The sequence below is a fragment of the Drosophila ananassae genome, chromosome 2R (genome assembly GCF_017639315.1).
Source record: "Drosophila ananassae strain 14024-0371.13 chromosome 2R, ASM1763931v2, whole genome shotgun sequence".
NCBI lineage: Eukaryota > Metazoa > Arthropoda > Insecta > Diptera > Drosophilidae > Drosophila > Drosophila ananassae.
In genome coordinates, this window is record NC_057928.1 from 255,520 (window position 1) to 280,631 (window position 25,112).

A 25,112-nucleotide genomic window follows, 5' to 3' on the forward strand; every position below is an offset into this window, starting at 1 on the left:
GTTTTTAAGAAAGTGGTCTCTTTTGAGATGGGTATTGACCTAAGTTTTTATATTTAGGCGGCCTACGCAAAGTTAGAGCCTGCCCCCCCAAATCCCCGGTGTTTCAAAGTCCAGATAGACGTTTGAGCGCCGTTTCCCTATCTCAATACACTGGGAAAAGGGAAACATTGGAAAAGTGGATTCAGGAGTCTCAGTGCAGCCCATCAGGAGCCGTCAGCGGCATTAAGAATAAATAGATTAAATTAAAGGTTAAAAACAACAAAAACAAGAAGAGCACCACAAGACTGCAGCTCAGCGAACACCACTACACTTGCCGACGAGACAGAACCGGATTACAAATGCGTGCAACGCTCAGTCAGGACTAGCATCTGCTCTAGGCTATCCGTTACAAAACTAAGTCTAGGGAAGGTCAATGTTATGAACGTGTTTCCCCAATGTGAATGCAAATGTCACCAACTTCTGAGTCTGTTGACTCAGAGTGCTTGGTCATGCATTTCGGCTTAGCTAGCTGGCTTTATTTGCTTCGGTCAGTCGGTCATTCTTCCTGCTGATACTACTGATTTCTGCTTCTGGCGCCGTCTACTAGTGCTGGGTTATTAGGTTGGATATGGTTTCATGCTCATTGCACCTATTACTAGGTGTGCCAATATGTTAGTGGGTCTGATCATTGCTTATTGCAACTTGCTGATGAATATTGATTAGATCAGATTACTAAGTGTGAATATAAGTTAGTAGGTCTTGGTACTAGGTGCCAATAGTCTTTACCAGTGGAAGGTGATGCCGTTCGGTTTGCATTCAGCCTCGCCAACGTTCCAAAGGGCTTTGGACCAGGTCATAGGCTCGGATATGGCTCGGCACACGTTTGCATATCAAGATGGCATCATCGTGATCGGAAGCACAAGGGAGGACTATATGGCGAACTCGAAGAAAGTATGGCGTAGACTGAAGGCGGCAAACTTGAGGACAAGTGCCATTTCTTCAGGGAAGAGCTATTGTACCTGGGCCACCGGATAAGGAGTCAGGTAATTGGCATGGATCCCGGAAACGTTGCTGCGATTACTGAGTTGAAACCCCCAAAAAACGTGAAGGGGGTACCTCAGTTCAATGGGATGGCGTCGTGGTATCGGCGATTCGTCCCAGACTTCGCAGGGGTCGCAAACCCATGAAACGATCTCCTACGAAAAGGGACAAAGTGGGAGTGGACGGCCAGACATCAAGAGGCGTTTGAAAATCTAAGGTCTCTAAAGGCAGAGGAGCCCGTGCTGGCATGCCCGGATTTCTCAAAGAAATTTGTGCTGCAAACAGTCGCCAGCGACTACGGCGTTGGTGCAGTTCTGACGCAGGACACTGATGAGGGCGAGAGAGTGGTCGCTTAAGCCAGTCGCCAGGAGCAGAAGAGAATTACTCGTGGTTGCAGATGCCTTTTCCCGCCAGCAGATTATAGAAAAGTTAAGAAGTGCCACAGCAAACGAAGACTTTGAATGCATATGGAGAAGCGCACTGAAGAGGATAATACGGGAAAACCCAGGCGTGGTTTACGGACTTGTTCCACATAAAGCTGTGTGTACCGAATGATATGGGACAGCAGTTGCTGAAGGAGAACCACGACGCACCAACAGCGGGACATATAGGCGGAAGGAAAAAAATGGCACTAATAGTAGCAATGTACTTCTGGCCGGGTATGCAAAGGGACATGAGGAAGACAGTGCGAAACATGCATGCGGTACAAACCAATCAAACCAATCACCCTCTGCAAGGGTATAAAAATATTTTCTATCCCAAGTATACAATTGAAAAAACTTTATTATTTATTATAATTTTTAAATTCAAATAGAAAATCTTTTTTTGAAACTTACTGTTGAATGCTTTTGTTTAATATTGTATTAAAAACCGCGATATACTCCTGTGATCTGGCGATTGATACCTTAAACGGAACCTAAAAGGAGAAATATATTAACATAAAAAAATATCAATCAAAAATGGTACATATCTATTATTTAAGTTCAATCCAACTGATTAATATTATTAATTTAATTATTATTATTACACAGCTCCACAAAAAAAAAAAATTCAGAGATCAGACCATACCTCCTATATGGATTTGGGGTCGCTGAATCCGAATTTGTGGTCAGTTGGTCGCCATCACGTCAGGTTTTCGAGAAAATAACGGTTGAATAGTCGAAAAACGCCGTTTTTGGCCATTTCCAAAAAATCGTACCGCAAAATTCTGATGTGTTACAAACCTAATTCAAAATGGAAATGAAAGGCTGATTTGTGATCGAAAACGAGCTCCATGCCAAATTTTTCGCATGCACCGTTAGGACAGGGGGTGCGTTTATATGTAGGCATCTTAGCAAAAAATGTATGCCGAACACAAAAATTTCAAAATTCAGCATATTCAAATAAAACATCAGACCTCAGATTCGGATTCAGCGACCCCAAAAACCCCCGGGTACCATGTTTTATTTGAATATGCTGAATTTTGAAATTTTTGTGTTGTGTGGCATGGAGCTCGTTTTAAAGATCACAAATCAGCCTTTCATTTCCATTTTGAATTAGGTTTGTAACACATCAGAATTTTGCGGTACGATTTTTCGAAAATGGCCAAAAACGGCGTTTTTCGACTATTCAACCGTTATTTTCTCGAAAACCTGACGTGATGGCGATCAACTGACCACGGATTCGGATTCAGCGACCCCAAATCCATATAGGAGATATGGTCTGATCTCTGAATTTTTTTTTTTGTTTTTTTTGTGGAGCTGTGTTATTATTATTATTATTATTATTATTAGTATTATTATTATTATTATTATAATACCCTTGCAGAGGGTATTACAATTTTGGTCAAAAGTGTGTAACGCAATGAAGAAGACATCTCTGACCCTATAAAGTAATATTCTTGATCAGGATCACCTTCTAATTCTAATATAATAATTATATTTCGATTTTTGAGTAGTTTGGCTCATGTTCATTTAATGTTCTACAAGCATAACACACTGGTTTATGGTTTTGCAAAAGTACGCACCGATTACTTTCGATTTCTTTAGAGTAATGTGTTCTTCCAATGAAGTGGAAAAAATTTTTATGTCGTCTAAATAAACTAAGCAGTCTTAATAAATTATATCTTTTGAAAGATTTTTCGTACATCTTTGAAATGTGGCGTTTGCATTTTTAAGTCTGAATGGCATTCGAGTGTAGACGTAATGACCATGTAGCGATTGAATTATAGTCCATTTTAATTTGTTAGGCAAGCAAATTTAAAACTTTAGCCAAATCAATTGTTGTAAAATAATATACTATTATACCTTTGTACCTTTTATCATTCAATACTAATTTTATAAATGGATTTCGTTTTGGGTCTCCGAGGCTGTTTGCTGAAAATGTACGTCCATATGGTATTGATCACTAGAACTCTTTCTTTGTTTTTAACTGGTCCACTATTAGAATGTGCATTCGAAGTTGAAGCTTAACATTAAATTACCATAATGTATTTTGTTCTCTGCCTTGATCTTAAGCTTTAAATTTTGTGAATTCTGAGGAGTTACGGAAAACTGTGAGTTGTAACCAGAATATCTTCGATTTTGGTTCTGATTGTTTTCCCTATCCTTGTTATTAAATTTAAAATAATGTTCGCTTGGATTGGAATCATATAATCCCAATTGCAAAGAAGCCAATTTCAATTTCAAAATAATTGACATATCTTTTCTAACTAAGGTTCCCGTTTCCCGTTTCACGGGAGCAACACTCGAAGTAGACTAGATACCGAAGGTTACTTGTGGTCCGTTTTACACAGTAGCCACTCGAAGTAGGTTCGATGACGAAAGTTCTACTTGCGAATTAGATAGTTTCAAGAGAGGCAAGATGACATCATCGTGATCGGAAGCACAAGGGAGGACCATTTGGCAAACTCGAAGAAAGTATGGCGTAGACTGAAGGCGGCAAACTTGAGGACAAGTGCCATTTCTTCAGGGAAGAGCTTTTGTTCCTGGGCCACCGGATAATGAGTCAGGTAATTGGCATGGATCCCGGAAACGTTGCTGCGATTACTGAGTTGAAACCCCCAAAAAACGTGAAGGGGGTACCTCAGTTCAATGGGATGGCGTCGTGGTATCGGCGATTCGTCCCAGACTTCGCAGGGGTCGCAAACCCATGAAACGATCTCCTACGAAAAGGGACAAAGTGGGAGTGGACGGCCAGACATCAAGAGGCGTTTGAAAATCTAAGGTCTCTAAAGGCAGAGGAGCCCGTGCTGGCATGCCCGGATTTCTCAAAGAAATTTGTGCTTCAAACAGTCGCCAGCGACTACGGCGTTGGTGCAGTTCTGACGCAGGACACTGATGAGGGCGAGAGAGTGGTCGCTTACGCCAGTCGCCAGGAGCAGAAGAGAATTATTCGACGACTAAGAAAGAGTGCCTAGCCATAATATGGGCGATTCGGCAGATGAGACCATACCTGGAGGGGTACCAATTCGACGTGATCACGGACCATATGGCACTGAAATGGCTGAATAATATAGAAAGCCCCTGGGAAGGATCAAGAGATGGGTCTTTGAGCTGCAAAAATACGACTGTGCTATCAGCTACAGGAAAGGTAAGCTGAATGTGGTTGCAGATGCCTTTTCCCGCCAGCCGATGATAGAAAAGTTAAAAAGTGCCACATCAAACGAAGACGTTGGATGCATATGGAAAGGCGCACTGAAGAGGAAAATACGGGAAAACCCACAAAAATGTCCAAAGTACACAAATGAGGCAGGCCTGGTTTACCAACTTGAAGCTGTGTGTACCGAATGATATAAGACAGCAGTTGCTGAAGGAGAACCACGACGCACCAACAGCGGGACATCTAGGCGGAAGGAAAGCAATTGCAGTAGCAGGAAGGAAGAAGAAGGAAACTGTAGCAAGGTACTTCTTCCCAGGTATGCAAAGGGCCATAAGGAAGACAAACCAAGTCATATGCAGGCCACAGGTAAAATGCTGACCCATTGCCGAGGTCCAAGCACGGGAACACCATGCTGATAGTAATGATTGATTGATTTTCGAAGTGGACGGAGATATTTGCCTGCCCAGTTCCCAGGCGAAGATTAGAGGCCATGGGACGAGCACTGGCCAGAGTTAATGCTGGCAGTGAACACAAGCGTGTCCGTCTCCGGATACTCGCCCTGCTTCATAACCCAAGGCAGAGAGCCGAGAATGCTGAAGGCTTTATATGATAAATAAGCATTGGGGACAGGAGCATCACAAGCCACGCCCTCAGAGAATGCATCAAAGCTACAAGAAGTGTTTGAGCACAATTTGTCCAAAGCGGTCGAAGGTTTCGCGGTGAAAATAGCGCCACGATACGACGATCGCCAGTGATTGCTGTGCCACGTCACGCTGGCACAAAGAAGGAAAAGAGGCACAGCTAAGTGAGCTAAAAGCCCAAGCAGACAATAATTAATAAATATAAACAAAAAACAAGAAAGGAAAGCTAATTTCGGGCGGAGCCGAAGTTTATATGTCCTTGCAGTTAGGTAGCAGCTTTTAATATTATATATATATCGGATCGCATTTAGCTGACCGACCCTTATGAGAATTTCATCATCGAATCAATTTTCTAATCAAAATGTTTGAAACAGCCCCAAGCCTCTTTAAAAATAGCTAGATTGTGCCATTCCATTTGTCCAAAATAGAATCTGTACCAAGTCCCATCTTTCTAACTTAAAAACAACAAAGTAATGCCAATTCCGATCGTTCTATGACAGCTATAGGATATAGTCGACCGATCCTTATGAAATTTTATACATAAGATCCAAGACCAAGTCCCAACCTTCAAATTTAAAAAAAACCAAAGTTATGGCACTTCCAATCAATCAGTTATATGGCATATAGTCGAACGATCCCGGCCATTCCGACTTATATGCTGCCTGCAAACAAAACAAAGATGTGTGCAAAGTTGTGTGCAAATCTTGATAGCTCTGAAACTGAGAGACAAGTTTGCGTAAAAACTGACAGACAGACAGACGGACATGCTCATATCGACTCAGGAGGTGATCCTGATCAAGAATATATATACTTTATAGGGTAGGTGATGTCTCCTTCACTGCGTTGCACACTTTTGACCAAAATTATAATACCCTCTGCAAGGGTAGAACAAGAAAGGAAAGCAAACTTCGGGCGGACCCGAAGTTGATATACCCTTGCAGTTATGTAGCAGCTTATATTATTATATGTACATCGTATCGTATACAGTTGGCGATCTTTGTGAGAATTTCACCATCGAATCAATTTTCTAATAAAAATGTTTAAAACCACCCCCAGCATATTTAAAAACAGCAAAGCTGTGCCATTTCCGATCGTTCAGTTATATGGCAGCTGTTATGCTATTAATAGTTTTTAATAGCAGCCGAATAATTAGTCGCGTTTCAAATCAGATTTTCAATACTTTTATTTGGGTTCAATTTCTTTCTTTATTTGTTCTTTATTTGGGTTCAATTTAACCCTAATCTATGCTGCTCCAATCAATTCCAAATCACAACAAACGAAACCCAAGAGCTTGCGCAGAAGCTTCCCAAAGCGCGTACGCTAAAAATAACAATAAAGCGCATGCGAAACTGGGAGACAAAACAGAGAAGAATACATTCTGATAAAAAAAGCTGCAGCGGAGCATATTATAATTATTTTACATGCATTTTTTGCTGGCTGCTTGGCCCAACATCCTCCCCCCATTGAAGGGTGGGCCTTCAATAACAATATTGGAAGGGGCAGCAGTCACATTATTGCAGTAGTTATTTCGTGGGTTATTTCGCTGTGCTAGGGAGGAGCACAGAGCACCGACACATCCCGTGATAGTTCACCGCGTCCAGAAAACACCCAGCCAAATCGAGTGTTCGGAGCAATGAGGAGCCCGTGTCCTAACTGGAATTGGCCAGCCGACAACAGATCAAAGAATAAGCCGGCTCCAATCAGCAGGTCCACTCTCTGCGTTTTATGGAAGTTGGGGTCAGCTAGATCCATATTGCCAGGAATCTTCCAGCCCGAAGCATCTATGTCATGGCTAGGCTGACAGTCCATAATATGGGAAGCTACAACAGAGAGCCGCGACGAGATGAGGTGCTCTTGTGAACCGGAATCCAATAGGAGCACTAGCTCAGCATTGCGATCCTAGTTCACAAAAGGGTTGATTGAGCGGGATGGGTTCGCAACAGAAACTGCACCGATGGGACGGCAGACTCGTGCGTGTGATACCTTCCTGCGAGGGTGGAACAAAATATGATAACGGTGATTGATAACGGTGAAGCGAGAAGCTGAGCTGCCACGAGCGAGATGGCCATCCTCTAGTCACAAAACAGCGAGCCAGACGCAGCACTTCGTCGTACCGTTCCTCAATTGGCAAATCACTAAACTTTGAGCCAGAAGAAGGCTCGTGCGCCGAAATACCACACAGGGCGCATAGAGCTGAACGGACGCTGATAATCATGCACGCAGATCGGTTATTCGACGATCTCCCTCGGCCCACTTGGTTAGCTGGTGCACACGCAGCCAAAGAAAAGTCAACGCATTCAAGAGTCCGGCACCTTAGCTCCAAGAATCGTGTCATGTACTCCCAAGACGGAAGGCTGTCGTTGTTTCCGGCGAGAGTGTTTCCCACTTGGCTTTTGTGGCAGGATCCAACTTCTGCAGGATAATCTTGATAAGCAAGCATCCTTGGATCCCGGCAGCTGATCCGAAACTCATAAGAGCCCGCATATGCCCATTGAACCGATAGCTCCCGCGCAGTAGCAACAGACCCTGTCTCGACCACACGAAGCTGCACGATCTCATTAATGTGAGACTGAAATATTAAACTGCTATTACTAAAACGATTGCCATCTCACCATCTCCAAGGCTGATTCCCGCAGTCATGGTCTTATAAAGGGCGTAGAAATCCGGCCAATAGGTATAGCCACCGCTGAATGTTGGCATCGGCAACGGTGGCATTGGTGAGACACTGGCACCGTTGGGTAGTGTGTAGTGGGCAGCAATTCTTATGAAGCGCTTGGCAACATTCCCCTGAATGTCCACATGCACATCAATCGCCAGCTGCGAGAATCTCCAATACAGCTCGTTCCCGATATCTCTAAAATTATACTTTTCCAACTCTTCATCCATCCAGTACTTATCCATCGCGAGTGTTGAAAAACGAAAACAAAATCTTTTTTTTAGAATCACGCGGTTTTTTTAGTTTTCTGGTGCACTTAATCTGATTGAACTTCGAGGCGCAATCACTAAAATGTAATTGTTGGGCCAAGCAGCCACCAAAGAATGCATATAAAATAATTCTAATATGCTAAGCTGCAGCTGTTGTTATCAGCATGATTTGTCTCTGTTTTGTCTCCCAGTTTCGTATGCGCTTTATTGTTATTTGTAGCGTATGCGCTTTGGGGAGCTTTGGTTGAGCTTCGGCGTAAGCTCTTGGTTTGGCGCTTGTTGTGATTTGGAGTTGATTGGAGCCGCATAAATTAGGGTTAAAGTGAACCCAAAATAAATATAGTGAAAATATGATTTGAAACGCGTGTAGTTATTCGGCTGCTATTAAAAACTATTAATAGCTCAACAGTAATGAATGAAATAAACAATTTCAATTTCAGGTTTTAATATTTTTTAGGGTTGATTCCGCGCAATATCACAAAGTACAAATAACAACAAAGTACATGCGAAACTGAGAAATAGTCAGACAAGAAAAAATGCCGTTGCATCTAAGCTCCCTAGTATAGTTAGAGAGTGAGGTTTATATACAGATCGGATAAGTACCACAATGAGAAATCCGAGAGAGCTGCTTAGGGATGTGTCCAAATATAGCTCTGCTTCTTTTTCTTTATCTGTCTTTTGTAAATTTGCTGATAATTCTGCAATTATCTTTTAGTAGAGTACACTTAGCACATGTAAATGTTTAAAGAACCAGAATAAAAAAAATTCACAAAACTGGATTTTTATAGCAAAAAACTCATAAATTCGAATTTTTTTCTCATGTCAATTTGATTCTAGTTCATTCCGTGCATTTAGGAATCTAGATTAAAATACCGCCATTTTTTTGAGTTGGTTTATAGCGGTGTAATTCAGGTTTTATACAATATTTTTAATTAAAAATGTATATTTATATAGCTCAAATATATGTAATAAAAAATTAAAATTTTAAAGTCTCTATATTTCCTGGAGGCAGAAAAACATTCCTAAAAACCGCTAGAAAACAGGCCGACACAAGGATGAACCCTTAATTGATAACCAAAAAAAGCCTTCCGAATTTTTAATTTAAAGCAGGTAATACACATTCAAATGTAACTAGAACAGTGGTATCGTTGACAAGATAACTTTTAAATTTTATTTTATTTTTACCAAATGTTAAGTTAAATTCTGATGAAGAATCCGTTCGCCAGTATGAAAATTCTTCTCCAAAAAGAATGCATCAAACATAGATACTTCCAAGGAAAAATCACTTTTAGATTAATTTTAGATAATATTAAGGCTGCCCCTGCAATAATAGGATGCTAAGAACCGGACAAAATCTCCAAAGTATATATGGACATCGTAAATTTCTTATTAATTTTTGGCGATTCCCACTGAAAAAATTTACTTCGGAAAGAAATTTAAGTCACCCCAAATAAATGAACTCGAGTATGTGGTGCTTTCCACATCGGCAATACAATAGTTTTGGGTTGCTCATGAGTGAGTAAGCAAAAGAGAGTTTTTCATTAATCTGAGCGAGTGAACATATTTAATCCTATTTGCTTATTTTTGTTCACTTCGTTGTTGCTCACTAGCTCTATTCACTTACTTCATGTTGGTTAGAGAGAAATTTGTTGTGAATTTTCGCATGCATCTAATGCGGTGTTATTGTCAATCAGCTGTGTTCACTTTATATCTTAAAGAGCGCAAAAATCCGCCTTTTCTGAAAGCCCGAAAAGTTGTTTTTAAAAACTTGTTAAAAAGTCCAAGTCTTGAAAGTTTAGTGAAATTTTGAGAAATTTTGAGGATTTGGGAAATCAGTAGGCTAAGTGCACATATTGCAAGACCTCATTAAGCAGCAAATCTTAAAGCAATTTAAGTTGTTCGCAAAAATTATAAGGTCAGGACATCATTGCTGTAAAAAAACAGACCGTAATCCCAGAATAAAATGCAATCCCTCGTGGGTCTCATGATTGCCTGTCCGTAATACGCTTTGCGTTTGTTGGATAAGTCAGTCTTTAAAGAATTAATTTTAGATGTGTCGAACTGCCCTGGATACAGCCTTCCAGGTAATACATTAACAAATGTGCTGAACAAATGTGCCAAAACTTCGCGGTGAAGTTTGTAATAGATAAGCGTCGCATAGCAACCGGTCTTCTTGGCTACAGTTGGATAGACATCATTAACAAATGACAGCCTGCGATCAGGAAGAAGCCGCGATCGGTCATTTCTAAAATCAAATATAATAAGTAACTTGATGTATTAAAGAGTTTCTAAATTAAACTCTAACACCAAAAAAATTTGTTAAAATAAACAAGAAAGGAAAGCTAACTTCGGGCGGACCCGAAATTGATATACCCTTGCAGTTCAGTCGCAGTCCGCTAGGTGGCGCCACTCATCTTATATTATTAGATGTATAGCGGATCGTATATAGTCGGCCGATCCTTATGAAAATTGGCAGATCAGATTGTTTTTCCCAAAATAGAATCTGTACCAAATCCCATCTTTCTAACTTAAAAAACGAATTTTTTAGGAATCGGCCAACTATATCCTATAGCTGCCATATAACTGATTGATCGGAATGCTATAACTTCGTTGTTTTTCAAGTTAGAAGGATGGGAGTTTCAATGGATTCCTCTTTTGGCCAAATAATTCGATATGCCAAATTTCATAAGGATCGGCGAACTATATATGATCCGCTATATATCTAATAATATAAGATGCGTGGCGCCACCTACCGGACTGCGACTCAACTGCAAGGGAATATAAACTTCGGCTCCGCCCGATGTTAGCTTTCATTTGTTGTTTTAAAATAAAACAAAGAATATATTATATTTAATCGCGCCCAACGTGGATCAGTCAAGAACAAAGATTTCACAGGCCGACAATTTCCAATTTTTTTTCCTCCACGAAAAACTTTAACTGCTCCATAACCTTTAGGGTCCCCTGAACAAAAGTCCAGAACAACCATGGGTTCCATCACACACAGATTCCGCGGTACACCTAAGAGAAGAAATTGATCAAATTTTACCATATATTAAATTATGTAGGCCATGTAATTGTGTAATTGTTGTCAAAACATTTTCCTACGGAAGGTTTTTTTTTCTTATTTAAATCAGTAGATCAAAACATCTTTTAGTTTTGGATTTAGGGGAAAACTCGAAATAATTGTATTAAATTTATTATTGTTAGTTTAATCTTATATTTTTAAATGTCATGGCTATCTAAAGCTGTTTCTATGTTCAAAACGTATCTATTGCAGGTTCAGCTGGTTTAGAAAAGCTTTACAGAAATTGTAGATAGTCATGACATTTTTAAAATATGAGATGAAAAACTTCTATTAAATTGAAGAAAATATTGTTTAACTAACTATAACAAATTCATAAAAGTTATTTCGAATTTTCCCTTAAATCCAAAATTAAAAATCTTCCATAAGATATTGTTTGGGGGAAAAATCATAGAAGAGCAAAAATTAATTTAGAAAATCTGAGATTTCAACTTTAAATGAGTATTCCATGGATGGGTATTCCTTTGGATGAGTATAAATACATTTCAAAAATGAAGTGTACTGAAAATAATGGCGGTCAAGGCAATTACATTACATGGGTGATGGAATCCATGTTTGTTCTGGACTTTGTTTCAAGGGACCTGTTCAAGCATTGAACACGATAAGAATTCCAAACATAGAATGTAGGAGATCGGGCCCATGTGAATAAGTAATTAACAGCATGGTTTGAAAGACGATCTCCTGCAGTCTAACCAAATATTTATGTGGTGCACTTGAAGCACTTAAGAAAGGGTCACATAGCATGTCAGCGAGCAGTCCGTTGATAAGTAGTTTTAAATAGATTTAAGATTTTCATGTATGTTTCTTGTAAGAGAATTGTAAGAAATAAAAACAGTTTTAAAAAGGAACTCATTGGAGTATCACGAATATTTACGGGGCTCCTCTTATCATTTGGTCCTTCGAGCCGGATTGATCTTCCAAAAATAAACAAATGATAAGAGGAGCCCCGTAAATATTCGTGATACTCCAATGAGTTCCTTTTTAAAACTGTTTTTATTTCTTACAATTCTCTTACAAGAAACATACATGAAAATCTTAAATCTATTTAAAACTACTTATCAACGGACTGCTCGCTGACATGCTATGTGACCCTTTCTTAAGTGCTTCAAGTGCACCACATAAATATTTGGTTAGACTGCAGGAGATCGTCTTTCAAACCATGCTGTTAATCACTTATTCACATGGGCCCGATCTCCTACATTCTATGTTTGGAATTCTTATCGTGTTCAATGCTTGAACATTCTGCAAAGGGCCACAAAAAAGGTGATCATTTTGGATATTTTTAAATTTGTTTTCTTCAATATTAGAAAATTATTATTATTATAATTGTTCGATGACAATATGTTGTTAATTATATCATTCTATGTTAGAATGTTAAATATTTATACATTGTTAAAGTTATTTTATTAGCTCCCATGTTCAACTTAATGTTTGAACAGGACCCAAATAATATGAAGAGGGTGAAATTATGCGTAGAGATTTTTTGCCGTTGGCCTGTGTTTTTAGTGGAAAAATTAAAACAGCCATCTCTAAATTAATGGACTATGAATAAAATAATCCATTAAGTAACAACTACCAAGGAAACACAAAGACGGAAGGAAGAGCTGAAGAACATCCCCTAATTTTATTAAGTTTTATAAAATTTAAGATAGAAAACAGTTTAGATATAAAAGGATCTGAATTTAAAAAAAAAACCAAAATGGAAACCGTCGAAAGTCCCATCATCTAGCTTAAAAGACACCAAAGTTATGTCAATTCCGATTGTTCATTTATATGGCAGCTATAGGATATAGTCGACCGATCCTGGCCGTTCCGCTTTATAGACTGCCTGCAAGCAAAAGAAGGATGTGTGCAACGTTTCAACTCGATAGTTATAAAACTGAGAGACTAGTTTGCGTAGAAACAGACAGACAGACAGACGGACTTGCTCATTTCGACTCAGGAGGTGATCGTGATCAAGAATATATATACTTTATAGGGTCGGAGATGTCTCCTTTACTGTGTTGCACACTTTTGACCAAAATTATAATACACCCTGCAAGGGTATAATAAATAAATAAATACAAATAAAAAACAATCTGGAAAATTTAATAAATAGTTTCAGTGAACTTTTATTGCATTAACAATTTTACGGAATAAATTCAGGGGCGCGGTATATGCCGCTTTAACCAATCATGGCACTGTTTTAAATTTTTAACTTCATCTCCTATCTAGATTACATTTTATATACAATGAAAAACGACCAATCCATGTTTTAGAGTCCGAATTAAGTATTCTTAGACAGAGTAGGATGACAGTTACTGATTTCTATAACGAAGTTAATAAAAAAACGAGAAAGGAAAGCTAACTTCGGGCGGAGCCGAAGTTTATATACCCTTGCAGTTGAGTCGCAGTCCGCTAGGTGGCGCCACGCATCTTATATTATTAAATATGCAGCGGATCGTATATAGTTGGCCGATCCTTATGAAATTTGGCATATCGAATTATTTTGCAAAAGAGGAATCCATTGAAACTCCCAACCCACTAACTTAAAAAACACAAAAGTTATGGCATTTCCGATCAATCAGTTATATAACAGCTATGGGATATAGTCGGCCGATCCCGACCGTTCCGACTTATATACTGCCTGCAAAAGAAAGACGGGTGTGTGCAAAGTTTCAACTCGATAGCTTCAAAACTGAGAGACTAGCTTGCGTAGAAACGAACAGACGGACATGCTCATATCGACTCAGGAGGTGATCCTGATCAAGAATATATATACTTTATAGGGTCGGAGATGTCTCCTTCACTGCGTTGCACACTTTTTTTTTTTTTTTTTTTTTTTAAAACTTTGCTTTTATTTATTGGATCTTCTCTTAATTTTGAGACTAACAATAAGTTTTCAAATCTTAACATTAACATTTAACTAACAGTAGACTAAGACTGCATTCTGGTTGCACGTTCCTCAAGACGGTCGCTGGGTGGGTAGGTCATTCCGACGAAGTCGTGATTGGTTACTCAACCTTGTTAGACCTCTCGCCAGGTGGTTAGGGTGCGACAATAGCTTGCTAAAGTACTTTTCCTTCTGTTCTGCGATCACATCTTTGACTGGAAGAATGTTTAAGTCGCGATGTATGTTTTCGTTGCGAACGTACCAAGGTGCCCCGGTGATTGTTCTCAAGATCTTCGACTGAGCTCGCTGGACTATGTCAATATTGCTATTGCTGGCATTCCCCCATAACTGGGAGCCGTACATCCATATAGGTTTAAGTACCGAGTTATACAGCAGGACTTTATATTCAAGGCAAAGGGGAGACCGAGCGTTGATAAGCCAATGAAGGCTGCTGGCTTTTAGCTTTAGGTGGGTTCTTTTAGCTTCTATGTGCCGACGCCATGTGAGTCTTCTATCGAGGTGTACTCCTAGATATGTTACCTCGTTTGCTTGCGGGAGTAGGGTGTTGTTTAGCGTAAGGGGCGGGTAGTTTTGCCTATTCAAGGTGAACGTAACGTGCTTGCATTTTTGTTCGTTTACTTTAATTCGCCAGTCTGATAGCCATTTTTCAACATCCACCAGATGAAGAGCTAGCTGCGCAGTTGCTTGCATCGGGCATTTTGAGCGGCTAAGAATAGCTGTATCATCAGCAAACGTAGATGTTGTTAATCGTGTGCTTGTCGGGATGTCTGCTGTGTAGAGAACATATAATGTTGGTCCGAGTACGCTACCTTGAGGAACTCCAGCTCCAACAGTGAATTCGTCAGATATATCGGTGTTGCACCTCACAGCAAATTTTCTGTCGTAGAGGTAAGACTCTAAAAGCTTGTGGGTATTACAAGGGAGCATTGTCTTGATTTTGTATATTAGACCTTCTAGCCAGACTCTATCAAATGCTTGAGAGACATCTAGAAATATTGCGGTACAGTACTCGCGTTTTTCGAATGCATTCCGAATTTCTGCTGTTATCCGGTTGACCTGCTCAATTGTACCGTGCTTTTCACGAAACCCAAACTGATGTGACGGGATTCCTTCCTGGATCCTTAGGTATGTGTTTATTCGAGTCAGAATGCATTTCTCAAAGAGTTTAGATAAGCATGAAAGTAGGCTTATAGGTCTATACGACGTGGGAATTGTGTGGTCTTTTCCCGGCTTTGCTATCATTATTATAATTGACTTTTTCCATCTCGCTGGAAAGTGGCCAAGTTTTGCGATGGCATTGAAGAGCTGGGTGATAGTGCAGACGGCGCAATATGGAAGCTCAATGATCATTTTGGGAGTTATGAGGTCGCAGCCTGGTGATTTTTTCGGATTTAGTTGGTTTTTGATGATATTAGCGATTTCGTTTGGGCGAAATTCGATTGGTTCATGTTGAAGCTGAGGCTCATATGGTAAAGCCGGCAGAGTAAAGGCACTAGTGGCCGGATTTGGTTGGAAGATATTTTTGAGGTGATTGGCAAACGTGCTGGCTCTGTCTGCATCGCTGCGCGCCCGGCCGCCTGTGGGATTTCTAATAGGCATCACTGTTTCTTTCGGTGAGCTTAGAGTTGGGTGAGCTCTCCATAGTGAGTGTTTTGTACTAGAAGTTGACAATTGCTCTATATAGCGGCGGTGGACATAAGCTTCTTCTTGCTGTAGGGCTTTAGTAAGTTGACGTGAGGCATGTCTAAAGCTTTGCTTAGTAGATGGCGATCTGTGGAATTGCCACTCGCGACGTGAACGCCGCTTTTCGAGGACGAGCTGTTCGATTTGTAGATTTGTCTTTTTATTGCTTTGTGTATTTATAGTTTGCGATGTTGAGGCTCGAGCTGCAGAGACGAGTACAGACTCAAGTGAATTAACAAAGCTGTCTACGTTGGCTTCATCGTGGAGATGAGGACTTAGCTCAATGTGTGAGCTGATATATTTTCTGTACTTAACCCAATTGGTTTTCTGTGAGGTCAATTTTAATGGTTGTTCCAATGTTCCTGGATGTCGCAGTAGAATAAACAGGACAGGCGAGTGATCAGATGAAAGATCCGATAGGCAATTGGCGCTTATCAGATTTTTAGGGATGTTTTTGGTAATCGCAAAGTCTATTAAATCTGGTAGTTTCCTTGGGTCTGCCGGCCAGTATGTTGGTGTGCCAGAAGAAACATAGTCGAGCTTGTTCTTGGCTTTGATAATTGCATTATAGAGCTGCTTCCCTTTTGGAGTCACGAGACGGGATCCCCAGTGTGTGTGCTTGGCATTGTAGTCTCCTGCTGCTATGAAGTGGTCTCCAAGTGTGTTGAAAAACTGCATAAACTCATCTTCAGCTATATTGAAGCGAGGGGGGCAGTATACGGCGGCTAGTGTAAGTTGGTTGCCAGTATTTAGTTGTATATTTATAGATGTGGCCTGTAGGTAGTTTTTAGCAAATTTGTTTTGATAATGGTGCTTTATGCGGCTTCTGATTAGAATTCCAGTCCCACCATGTGCTTTACCATCTGGATGATTTGTTCCGTAGAATGAATATCCTCGTAGTTGAAAATTGTATTTGTTTGTGAGGTGTGTTTCCGAAAGCAGCATTACATCGATGTGATTGTCGAGTAGGAATTGAGCTAACTCAAGTTTATGTTGCGAAACGCCGTTAGCGTTCCACGTAGATATCCGTAGGAAAGCCATTATTTGGATTGTTGTGAAACCAGCATTTGAATCAATAGATTTTGGTTTCGCATTAAATCTTGCATAGTTGTGCGCATAAACGACATAAATTCCGTCAGGCTTTGTTGTAGGCTGCATATCATAGCTTCAAAGTTGCTTTTTGGCTGCTCTGTTGGTTGATGTTGCTGAGCCGTGTTCGGTTCTTGATATGCTGATTGCAGAAATGAGCTTCTTGAGGCAGGTGTCGCCGGTCCTGATTTTAAGGCGCTTGCGTATGTCACATTTTTGTCAACGTTAATGGGTCCTAGTGAGGATCTGGCTGCAGTCGAGAAGAAGACTTCAGGGTTTGATCTGGACGCCGTGAACTGTCCATTTTGGGTGCGGGCAGCTATTCCTTTCTGGTGGATGCGACTTTTCAGCTCCTTATAGACTGGGCATCCTCTATAATTAGCAGTGTGATTGCCACCGCAGTTGCCGCACTTTTTCGAGTTGCTGTCATCTTTGCTCGCTGGGCAGTGTGCGGAGTCATGAAGCTCTCCGCAAACTACACACACCGGGCGCAGTTTACAGTATGACCTTGTATGGCCATATTCCTGGCAGTTCGCACATTGTACCGGGCCATTGCGTTTGTGCGGTTCCTCAACTGTAATTCTGCGGTGCAGCAGGTACTGAAGATTGTATATTGGGTGCACTTCGTATTTCTTCAGGAGCTTGGTTTCTGGTTCAAGCTCAACCTTAAAGAGTGGCTGCGGCTTTCTATCCCTGTTAAGGATATTAAAGACTGTCTTGGCGCTAAAACCCTTCTCCTGTAGCGCCTTTTTTATCTCTGCAGGCGTTACTTCGGGCTCTATGCCCTTAAGAACGACTTGCAGGCCCTTGCTGCTTTTTAGCTGGTACGTGTAAAAGTTCTTTTTATTCTCGGTAAGATATTTTGATAATACTCTATAATTATCTTCAGACTTCATTTGAACTTTTGTTTCTTGAATGTTGCCCTTTACAAGGGGTATTATGTGGAAGTTATCCTTACCAATAAGCTCAATAATTTTGTTGACAAGAACATTGGAACTTTTTTCGCGTATATAGATAGGCGGAGGTTTTGGCTTCCTTTTCCCAACTTCAGTGGATTCGACCGCCTCAACCTCATCGGCGTCTGCCAAGATTTTAAATCGGTTTGAGTTAATGGGCGTTTCTTTTGCTACTAGGCTAGCATTGCCACGGGTTATTTTGCGTTTGGAATTCAGGGGGCTCAGCTTCCTTTTGATTTGGATGTAGCGATCCATGCCAGTCTGCACAGCCGGCTTAATATAGTCATTGTTTTTGTTTTTGTTTTGGTTTTCGGGCAGCGCGGACGTATTACTATTTGCGCTGCTAGCTGATGACGTCGTTAAACGCGCTGTCGATACAGTTGCGGTTGTTGTTGTTGTTACTGTTGACGTTGTCAAAGAAATTGAGGTGCTAGTTACTGCACTCTTTGGCTGCAGAGACATCGATGGTATCGAGGGGGAGCAGGAACGCGCTCTCTCGCTCTCTACGTTTAAGAATTCGGTCAAGTTGGGGGTAATTGACCGAGCTTGATCGGAGCTTGCATGGTTTTCGGTTGCTTTAAAAGAGAAGTACGCGTTGTTTCTTTGTACTGAGAGCCGTCTCTCGTCTAGCTCACGTTGACGTTGTGTGCGAACGTCGTTTGAACTCATTGCAGTCGAGGTTGATTTAGTTTGAGTTTTAAGTGTTGTGTTTTATATTAATTAATTAATTAATTAATCAATATAAACATTAGCGATTTCATCGCAAAAAGCGTCTTTTCGCGTTATTGTAGATTTCTTAGAGCAGTCACTGCACTTTTATGATTTTATTGAATATTTTTTCCCGGAGCACAATAAAAAACACGTCTGCATGCGACGACTGCAATCGAACCAGCGTTGCACACTTTTGACCAAAATTATAATACCCTCTGCAAGGGTATAATGACTTTGCTAATAAACAAAACTGTAATGACATACGAGTATATGTTGGAAAACGATATCCAATGACATAAGGATAATGAAATTACGAAAGAAACAAAAAAAAAACGATAAGAAGCATTGCCCTACGGATTTTTATTTCGGGACTAAATGGTTCGATATCAAAAACACTTTTTTCATTAAATCCACCGGACTGGACCAATGCCTTGGCAATGTCCATGAATTAGAATCAAATAATAAGACCAATATATTTCATATAATATAATTCACCAGTGTTGGTAGTACCAAAAAAGGGTTCAAATGAACACGGGACACCCAAATACAGACTAGTTATAGATATTAGCAAAATTAGAAAAGGCAAAGTATTTCTCAACAATCGATTTAGAATCTGGATTCCACCAAATTTTAATGAAAGACTCAGATATTGAAAAGACAGCCTTTTCCATAAATAATGGGTGTATTGACCCGGTAACCGTACCAATAATACAATAATTGTTAATCACTTTCAAATATATATTTATGCGCGGTGGTTTGTTCACTGCGGCCCAAAGAATTAAACTAAACAACAATAATAGAAAAGAGTCAAAGTATAGCTTTATTGAGAGTCATAATGACTCGCTCTCAGAGATCATCGAAGGTACAGGCTCCCACATCCCTCCTTTATTGATGAGCTTCAGCTTCAGTCCTTCTCCGGGTGCCGATGTCGTCTCAGTCGTCGATTCTATCTATTCTGATTCATCCGGAGTCCTGAAATTGGAAGGCTGCAGAACGTCACCAGTACTTTGGGAGTGTGAAGAGTGATCACCGGTGTCAGCTGAAAACTGTATATGTGGAAGCCATGTAAAAAACATCTTGTCAACGTCTTTACTCCATGAAAGGAAAAATCACATTTTTGAGAAAAACCTTATCTCCCACTTCAACATTGATTTCTTTGGCTCCTCTCCTCTTGTCGGCATACTCTTTGCCTTTCTGTTTGTTTACCAAATCACGGTCTTTTTTTACTGAATCACTGTGTTTTCCCATTAAATCCTGAACATTAATTCCGTTGGTGCAGATCCTATGCAATGGTGGTTCCATGAGGAATCACATTATACAAGTTATCACCCGGCACTGTCGAACCCCCTTGCTCAGCACTTTTCGCCCCCTTCTACTACTACGTCTCGAACTCGACCCCCGACTCTCAAACCAGAATCCACAGCATAAGCAATACTCGCTATTTAAGTGTTGTGGGTTTAACAACACCTGGATATGTCGCAAGAGTGCAACTATGTCACAAGAGTGCAACTATGTACGCTGACTAGAATGTTGCGAGAAAGCTGACACACACCCGGAGTGTTACGCTGACTCTTGACACCGAATAGCTGTTACCACACCCGCTGACACCACATACGCCGACACCGCACACGCTGACACCACACATAGAGTTGGAGTGGGAGATCGGCTGATATCGAACTGACGAATTATGTGAATTATGGGTGTTTTTTTTTTTTTTTTTATTAAACTTTGCTTTTATTTATTGGATCTTCTCTTAATTTTGAGACTAACAATAAGTTTTCAAATCTTAACATTAACATTTAACTAACAGTAGACTAAGACTGCATTCTGGTTGCACGTTCCTCAAGACGGTCGCTGGGTGGGTAGGTCATTCCGACGAAGTCGTGATTGGTTACTCAACCTTGTTAGACCTCTCGCCAGGTGGTTAGGGTGCGACAATAGCTTGCTAAAGTACTTTTCCTTCTGTTCTGCGATCACATCTTTGACTGGAAGAATGTTTAAGTCGCGATGTATGTTTTCGTTGCGAACGTACCAAGGTGCCCCGGTGATTGTTCTCAAGATCTTCGACTGAGCTCGCTGGACTATGTCAATATTGCTATTGCTGGCATTCCCCCATAACTGGGAGCCGTACATCCATATAGGTTTAAGTACCGAGTTATACAGCAGGACTTTATATTCAAGGCAAAGGGGAGACCGAGCGTTGATAAGCCAATGAAGGCTGCTGGCTTTTAGCTTTAGGTGGGTTCTTTTAGCTTCTATGTGCCGACGCCATGTGAGTCTTCTATCGAGGTGTACTCCTAGATATGTTACCTCGTTTGCTTGCGGGAGTAGGGTGTTGTTTAGCGTAAGGGGCGGGTAGTTTTGCCTATTCAAGGTGAACGTAACGTGCTTGCATTTTTGTTCGTTTACTTTAATTCGCCAGTCTGATAGCCATTTTTCAACATCCACCAGATGAAGAGCTAGCTGCGCAGTTGCTTGCATCGGGCATTTTGAGCGGCTAAGAATAGCTGTATCATCAGCAAACGTAGATGTTGTTAATCGTGTGCTTGTCGGGATGTCTGCTGTGTAGAGAACATATAATGTTGGTCCGAGTACGCTACCTTGAGGAACTCCAGCTCCAACAGTGAATTCGTCAGATATATCGGTGTTGCACCTCACAGCAAATTTTCTATCGTAGAGGTAAGACTCTAAAAGCTTGTGGGTATTACAAGGGAGCATTGTCTTGATTTTGTACATTAGACCTTCTAGCCAGACTCTATCAAATGCTTGAGAGACATCTAGAAATATTGCGGTACAGTACTCGCGTTTTTCGAATGCATTCCGAATTTCTGCTGTTATCCGGTTGACCTGCTCAATTGTACCGTGCTTTTCACGAAACCCAAACTGATGTGACGGGATTCCTTCCTGGATCCTTAGGTATGTGTTTATTCGAGTCAGAATGCATTTCTCAAAGAGTTTAGATAAGCATGAAAGTAGGCTTATAGGTCTATACGACGTGGGAATTGTGTGGTCTTTTCCCGGCTTTGCTATCATTATTATAATTGACTTTTTCCATCTCGCTGGAAAGTGGCCAAGTTTTGCGATGGCATTGAAGAGCTGGGTGATAGTGCAGACGGCGCAATATGGAAGCTCAATGATCATTTTGGGAGTTATGAAGTCGCAGCCTGGTGATTTTTTCGGATTTAGTTGGTTTTTGATGATATTAGCGATTTCGTTTGGGCGAAACTCGATTGGTTCATGTTGAAGCTGAGGCTCATATGGTAAAGTCGGCAGAGTAAAGGCACTAGTGGTCGGATTTGGTTGGAAGATATTTTTGAGGTGATTGGCAAACGTGCTGGCTCTGTCTGCATCGCTGCGCGCCCAGCCGCCTGTGGGATTTCTAATAGGCATCACTGTTTCTTTCGGTGAGCTTAGAGTTGGGTGAGCTCTCCATAGTGAGTGTTTTGTACTAGAAGTTGACAATTGCTCTATATAGCGGCGGTGGACATAAGCTTCTTCTTGCTGTAGGGCTTTAGTAAGTTGACGTGAGGCATGTCTAAAGCTTTGCTTAGTAGATGGCGATCTGTGGAATTGCCACTCGCGACGTGAACGCCGCTTTTCGAGGACGAGCTGTTCGATTTGTAGATTTGTCTTTTTATTGCTTTGTGTATTTATAGTTTGCGATGTTGAGGCTCGAGCTGCAGAGACGAGTACAGACTCAAGTGAATTAACAAAGCTGTCTACGTTGGCTTCATCGTGGAGATGAGAACTTAGCTCAATGTGTGAGCTGATATATTTTCTGTACTTAACCCAATTGGTTTTCTGTGAGGTCAATTTTAATGGTTGTTCCAATGTTCCTGGATGTCGCAGTAGAATAAACAGGACAGGCGATCAGATGAAAGATCCGATAGGCAATTGGCGCTTATCAGATTTTTAGGGATGTTTTTGGTAATCGCAAAGTCTATTAAATCTGGTAGTTTCCTTGGCTCTGCCGGCCAGTATGTTGGTGTGCCAGAAGAAACATAGTCGAGCTTGTTCTTGGCTTTGATGATTGCATTATAGAGCTGCTTCCCTTTTGGAGTCACGAGACGGGATCCCCAGTGTGTGTGCTTGGCATTGTAGTCTCCTGCTGCTATGAAGTGGTCTCCAAGTGTGTTGAAAAACTGCATAAACTCATCTTCAGCTATATTGAAGCGAGGGGGGCAGTATACGGCGGCTAGTGTAAGTTGGTTGCCAGTATTTAGTTGTATATTTATAGATGTGGCCTGTAGGTAGTTTTTAGCAAATTTGTTTTGATAATGGTGCTTTATGCGGCTTCTGATTAGAATTCCAGTCCCACCATGTGCTTTACCATCTGGATGATTTGTTCCGTAGAATGAATATCCTCGTAGTTGAAAATTGTATTTGTTTGTGAGGTGTGTTTCCGAAAGCAGCATTACATCGATGTGATTGTCGAGTAGGAATTGAGCTAACTCAAGTTTATGTTGCGAAACGCCGTTAGCGTTCCACGTAGATATCCGTAGGAAAGCCATTATTTGGATTGTTGTGAAACCAGCATTTGAATCAATAGATTTTGGTTTCGCATTAAATCTTGCATAGTTGTGCGCATAAACGACATAAATTCCGTCAGGCTTTGTTGTAGGCTGCATATCATAGCTTCAAAGTTGCTTTTTGGCTGCTCTGTTGGTTGATGTTGCTGAGCCGTGTTCGGTTCTTGATATGCTGATTGCAGAAATGAGCTTCTTGAGGCAGGTGTCGCCGGTCCTGATTTTAAGGCGCTTGCGTATGTCACATTTTTGTCAACGTTAATGGGTCCTAGTGAGGATCTGGCTGCAGTCGAGAAGAAGACTTCAGGGTTTGATCTGGACGCCGTGAACTGTCCATTTTGGGTGCGGGCAGCTATTCCTTTCTGGTGGATGCGACTTTTCAGCTCCTTATAGACTGGGCATCCTCTATAATTAGCAGTGTGATTGCCACCGCAGTTGCCGCACTTTTTCGAGTTGCTGTCATCTTTGCTCGCTGGGCAGTGTGCGGAGTCATGAAGCTCTCCGCAAACTACACACACCGGGCGCAGTTTACAGTATGACCTTGTATGGCCTTATTCCTGGCAGTTCGCACATTGTACCGGGCCATTGCGTTTGTGCGGTTCCTCAACTGTAATTCTGCGGTGCAGCAGGTACTGGAGATTGTATATTGGGTGCACTTCGTATTTCTTCAGGAGCTTGGTTTCTGGTTCAAGCTCAACCTTAAAGAGTGGCTGCGGCTTTCTATCCCTGTTAAGGATATTAAAGACTGTCTTGGCGCTAAAACCCTTCTCCTGTAGCGCCTTTTTTATCTCTGCAGGCGTTACTTCGGGCTCTATGCCCTTAAGTACGACTTGCAGGCCCTTGCTGCTTTTTAGCTGGTACGTGTAAAAGTTCTTTTTATTCTCGGTAAGATATTTTGATAATACTCTATAGTTATCTTCAGACTTCATTTGAACTTTTGTTTCTTGAATGTTGCCCTTTACAAGGGGTATTATGTGGAAGTTATCCTTACCAATAAGCTCAATAATTTTGTTGACGAGAACATTGGAACTTTTTTCGCGTATATAGATAGGCGGAGGTTTTGGCTTCCTTTTCCCAACTTCAGTGGATTCGACCGCCTCAACCTCATCGGCGTCTGCCAAGATTTTAAATCGGTTTGAGTTAATGGGCGTTTCTTTTGCTACTAGGCTAGCATTGCCACGGGTTATTTTGCGTTTGGAATTCAGGGGGCTCAGCTTCCTTTTGATTTGGATGTAGCGATCCATGCCAGTCTGCACAGCCGGCTTAATATAGTCATTGTTTTTGTTTTTGTTTTGGTTTTCGGGCAGCGCGGACGTATTACTATTTGCGCTGCTAGCTGATGACGTCGTTAAACGCGCTGTCGATACAGTTGCGGTTGTTGTTGTTGTTACTGTTGACGTTGTCAAAGAAATTGAGGTGCTAGTTACTGCACTCTTTGGCTGCAGAGACATCGATGGTATCGAGGGGGAGCAGGAACGCGCTCTCTCGCTCTCTACGTTTAAGAATTCGGTCAAGTTGGGGGTAATTGACCGAGCTTGATCGGAGCTTGCATGGTTTTCGGTTGCTTTAAAAGAGAAGTACGCGTTGTTTCTTTGTACTGAGAGCCGTCTCTCGTCTAGCTCACGTTGACGTTGTGTGCGAACGTCGTTTGAACTCATTGCAGTCGAGGTTGGTTTAGTTTGAGTTTTAAGTGTTGTGTTTTATATTAATTAATTAATTAATTAATCAATATAAACATTAGCGATTTCATCGCAAAAAGCGTCTTTTCGCGTTATTGTAGATTTCTTTCTCTCACTGCACTTTTATGATTTTATTGAATATTTTTTCCCGGAGCACAATAAAAAACACGTCTGCATGCGACGACTGCAATCGAACACATCCGAAATTATGGGTGTTAACAAAAATTTTTCCCAAAATAAAAAAAGAAAAAATGGATAGGAAAAAGTGTAAAAGTGTAAAGATCTTTCTCAAAATAAAAAAGATAAAAGAAATAATAAATAGAAAGAG

General features: G+C 40.9%; 1 protein-coding gene across 1 annotated transcript in view; it reads right to left on the bottom strand.

Moving 5' to 3' along the window:
- Positions 1-25,112, bottom strand: part of LOC26514684 (glutamyl aminopeptidase) — a 414,401-nt gene that overhangs the window by 86,212 nt on the left and 303,077 nt on the right. The window contains exon 5 of the mRNA XM_044714905.1: positions 1,857-1,936. Within this exon, the coding sequence (XP_044570840.1) occupies positions 1,857-1,936 (80 nt within the window). The remainder of the gene's footprint in view (positions 1-1,856; positions 1,937-25,112) is intronic.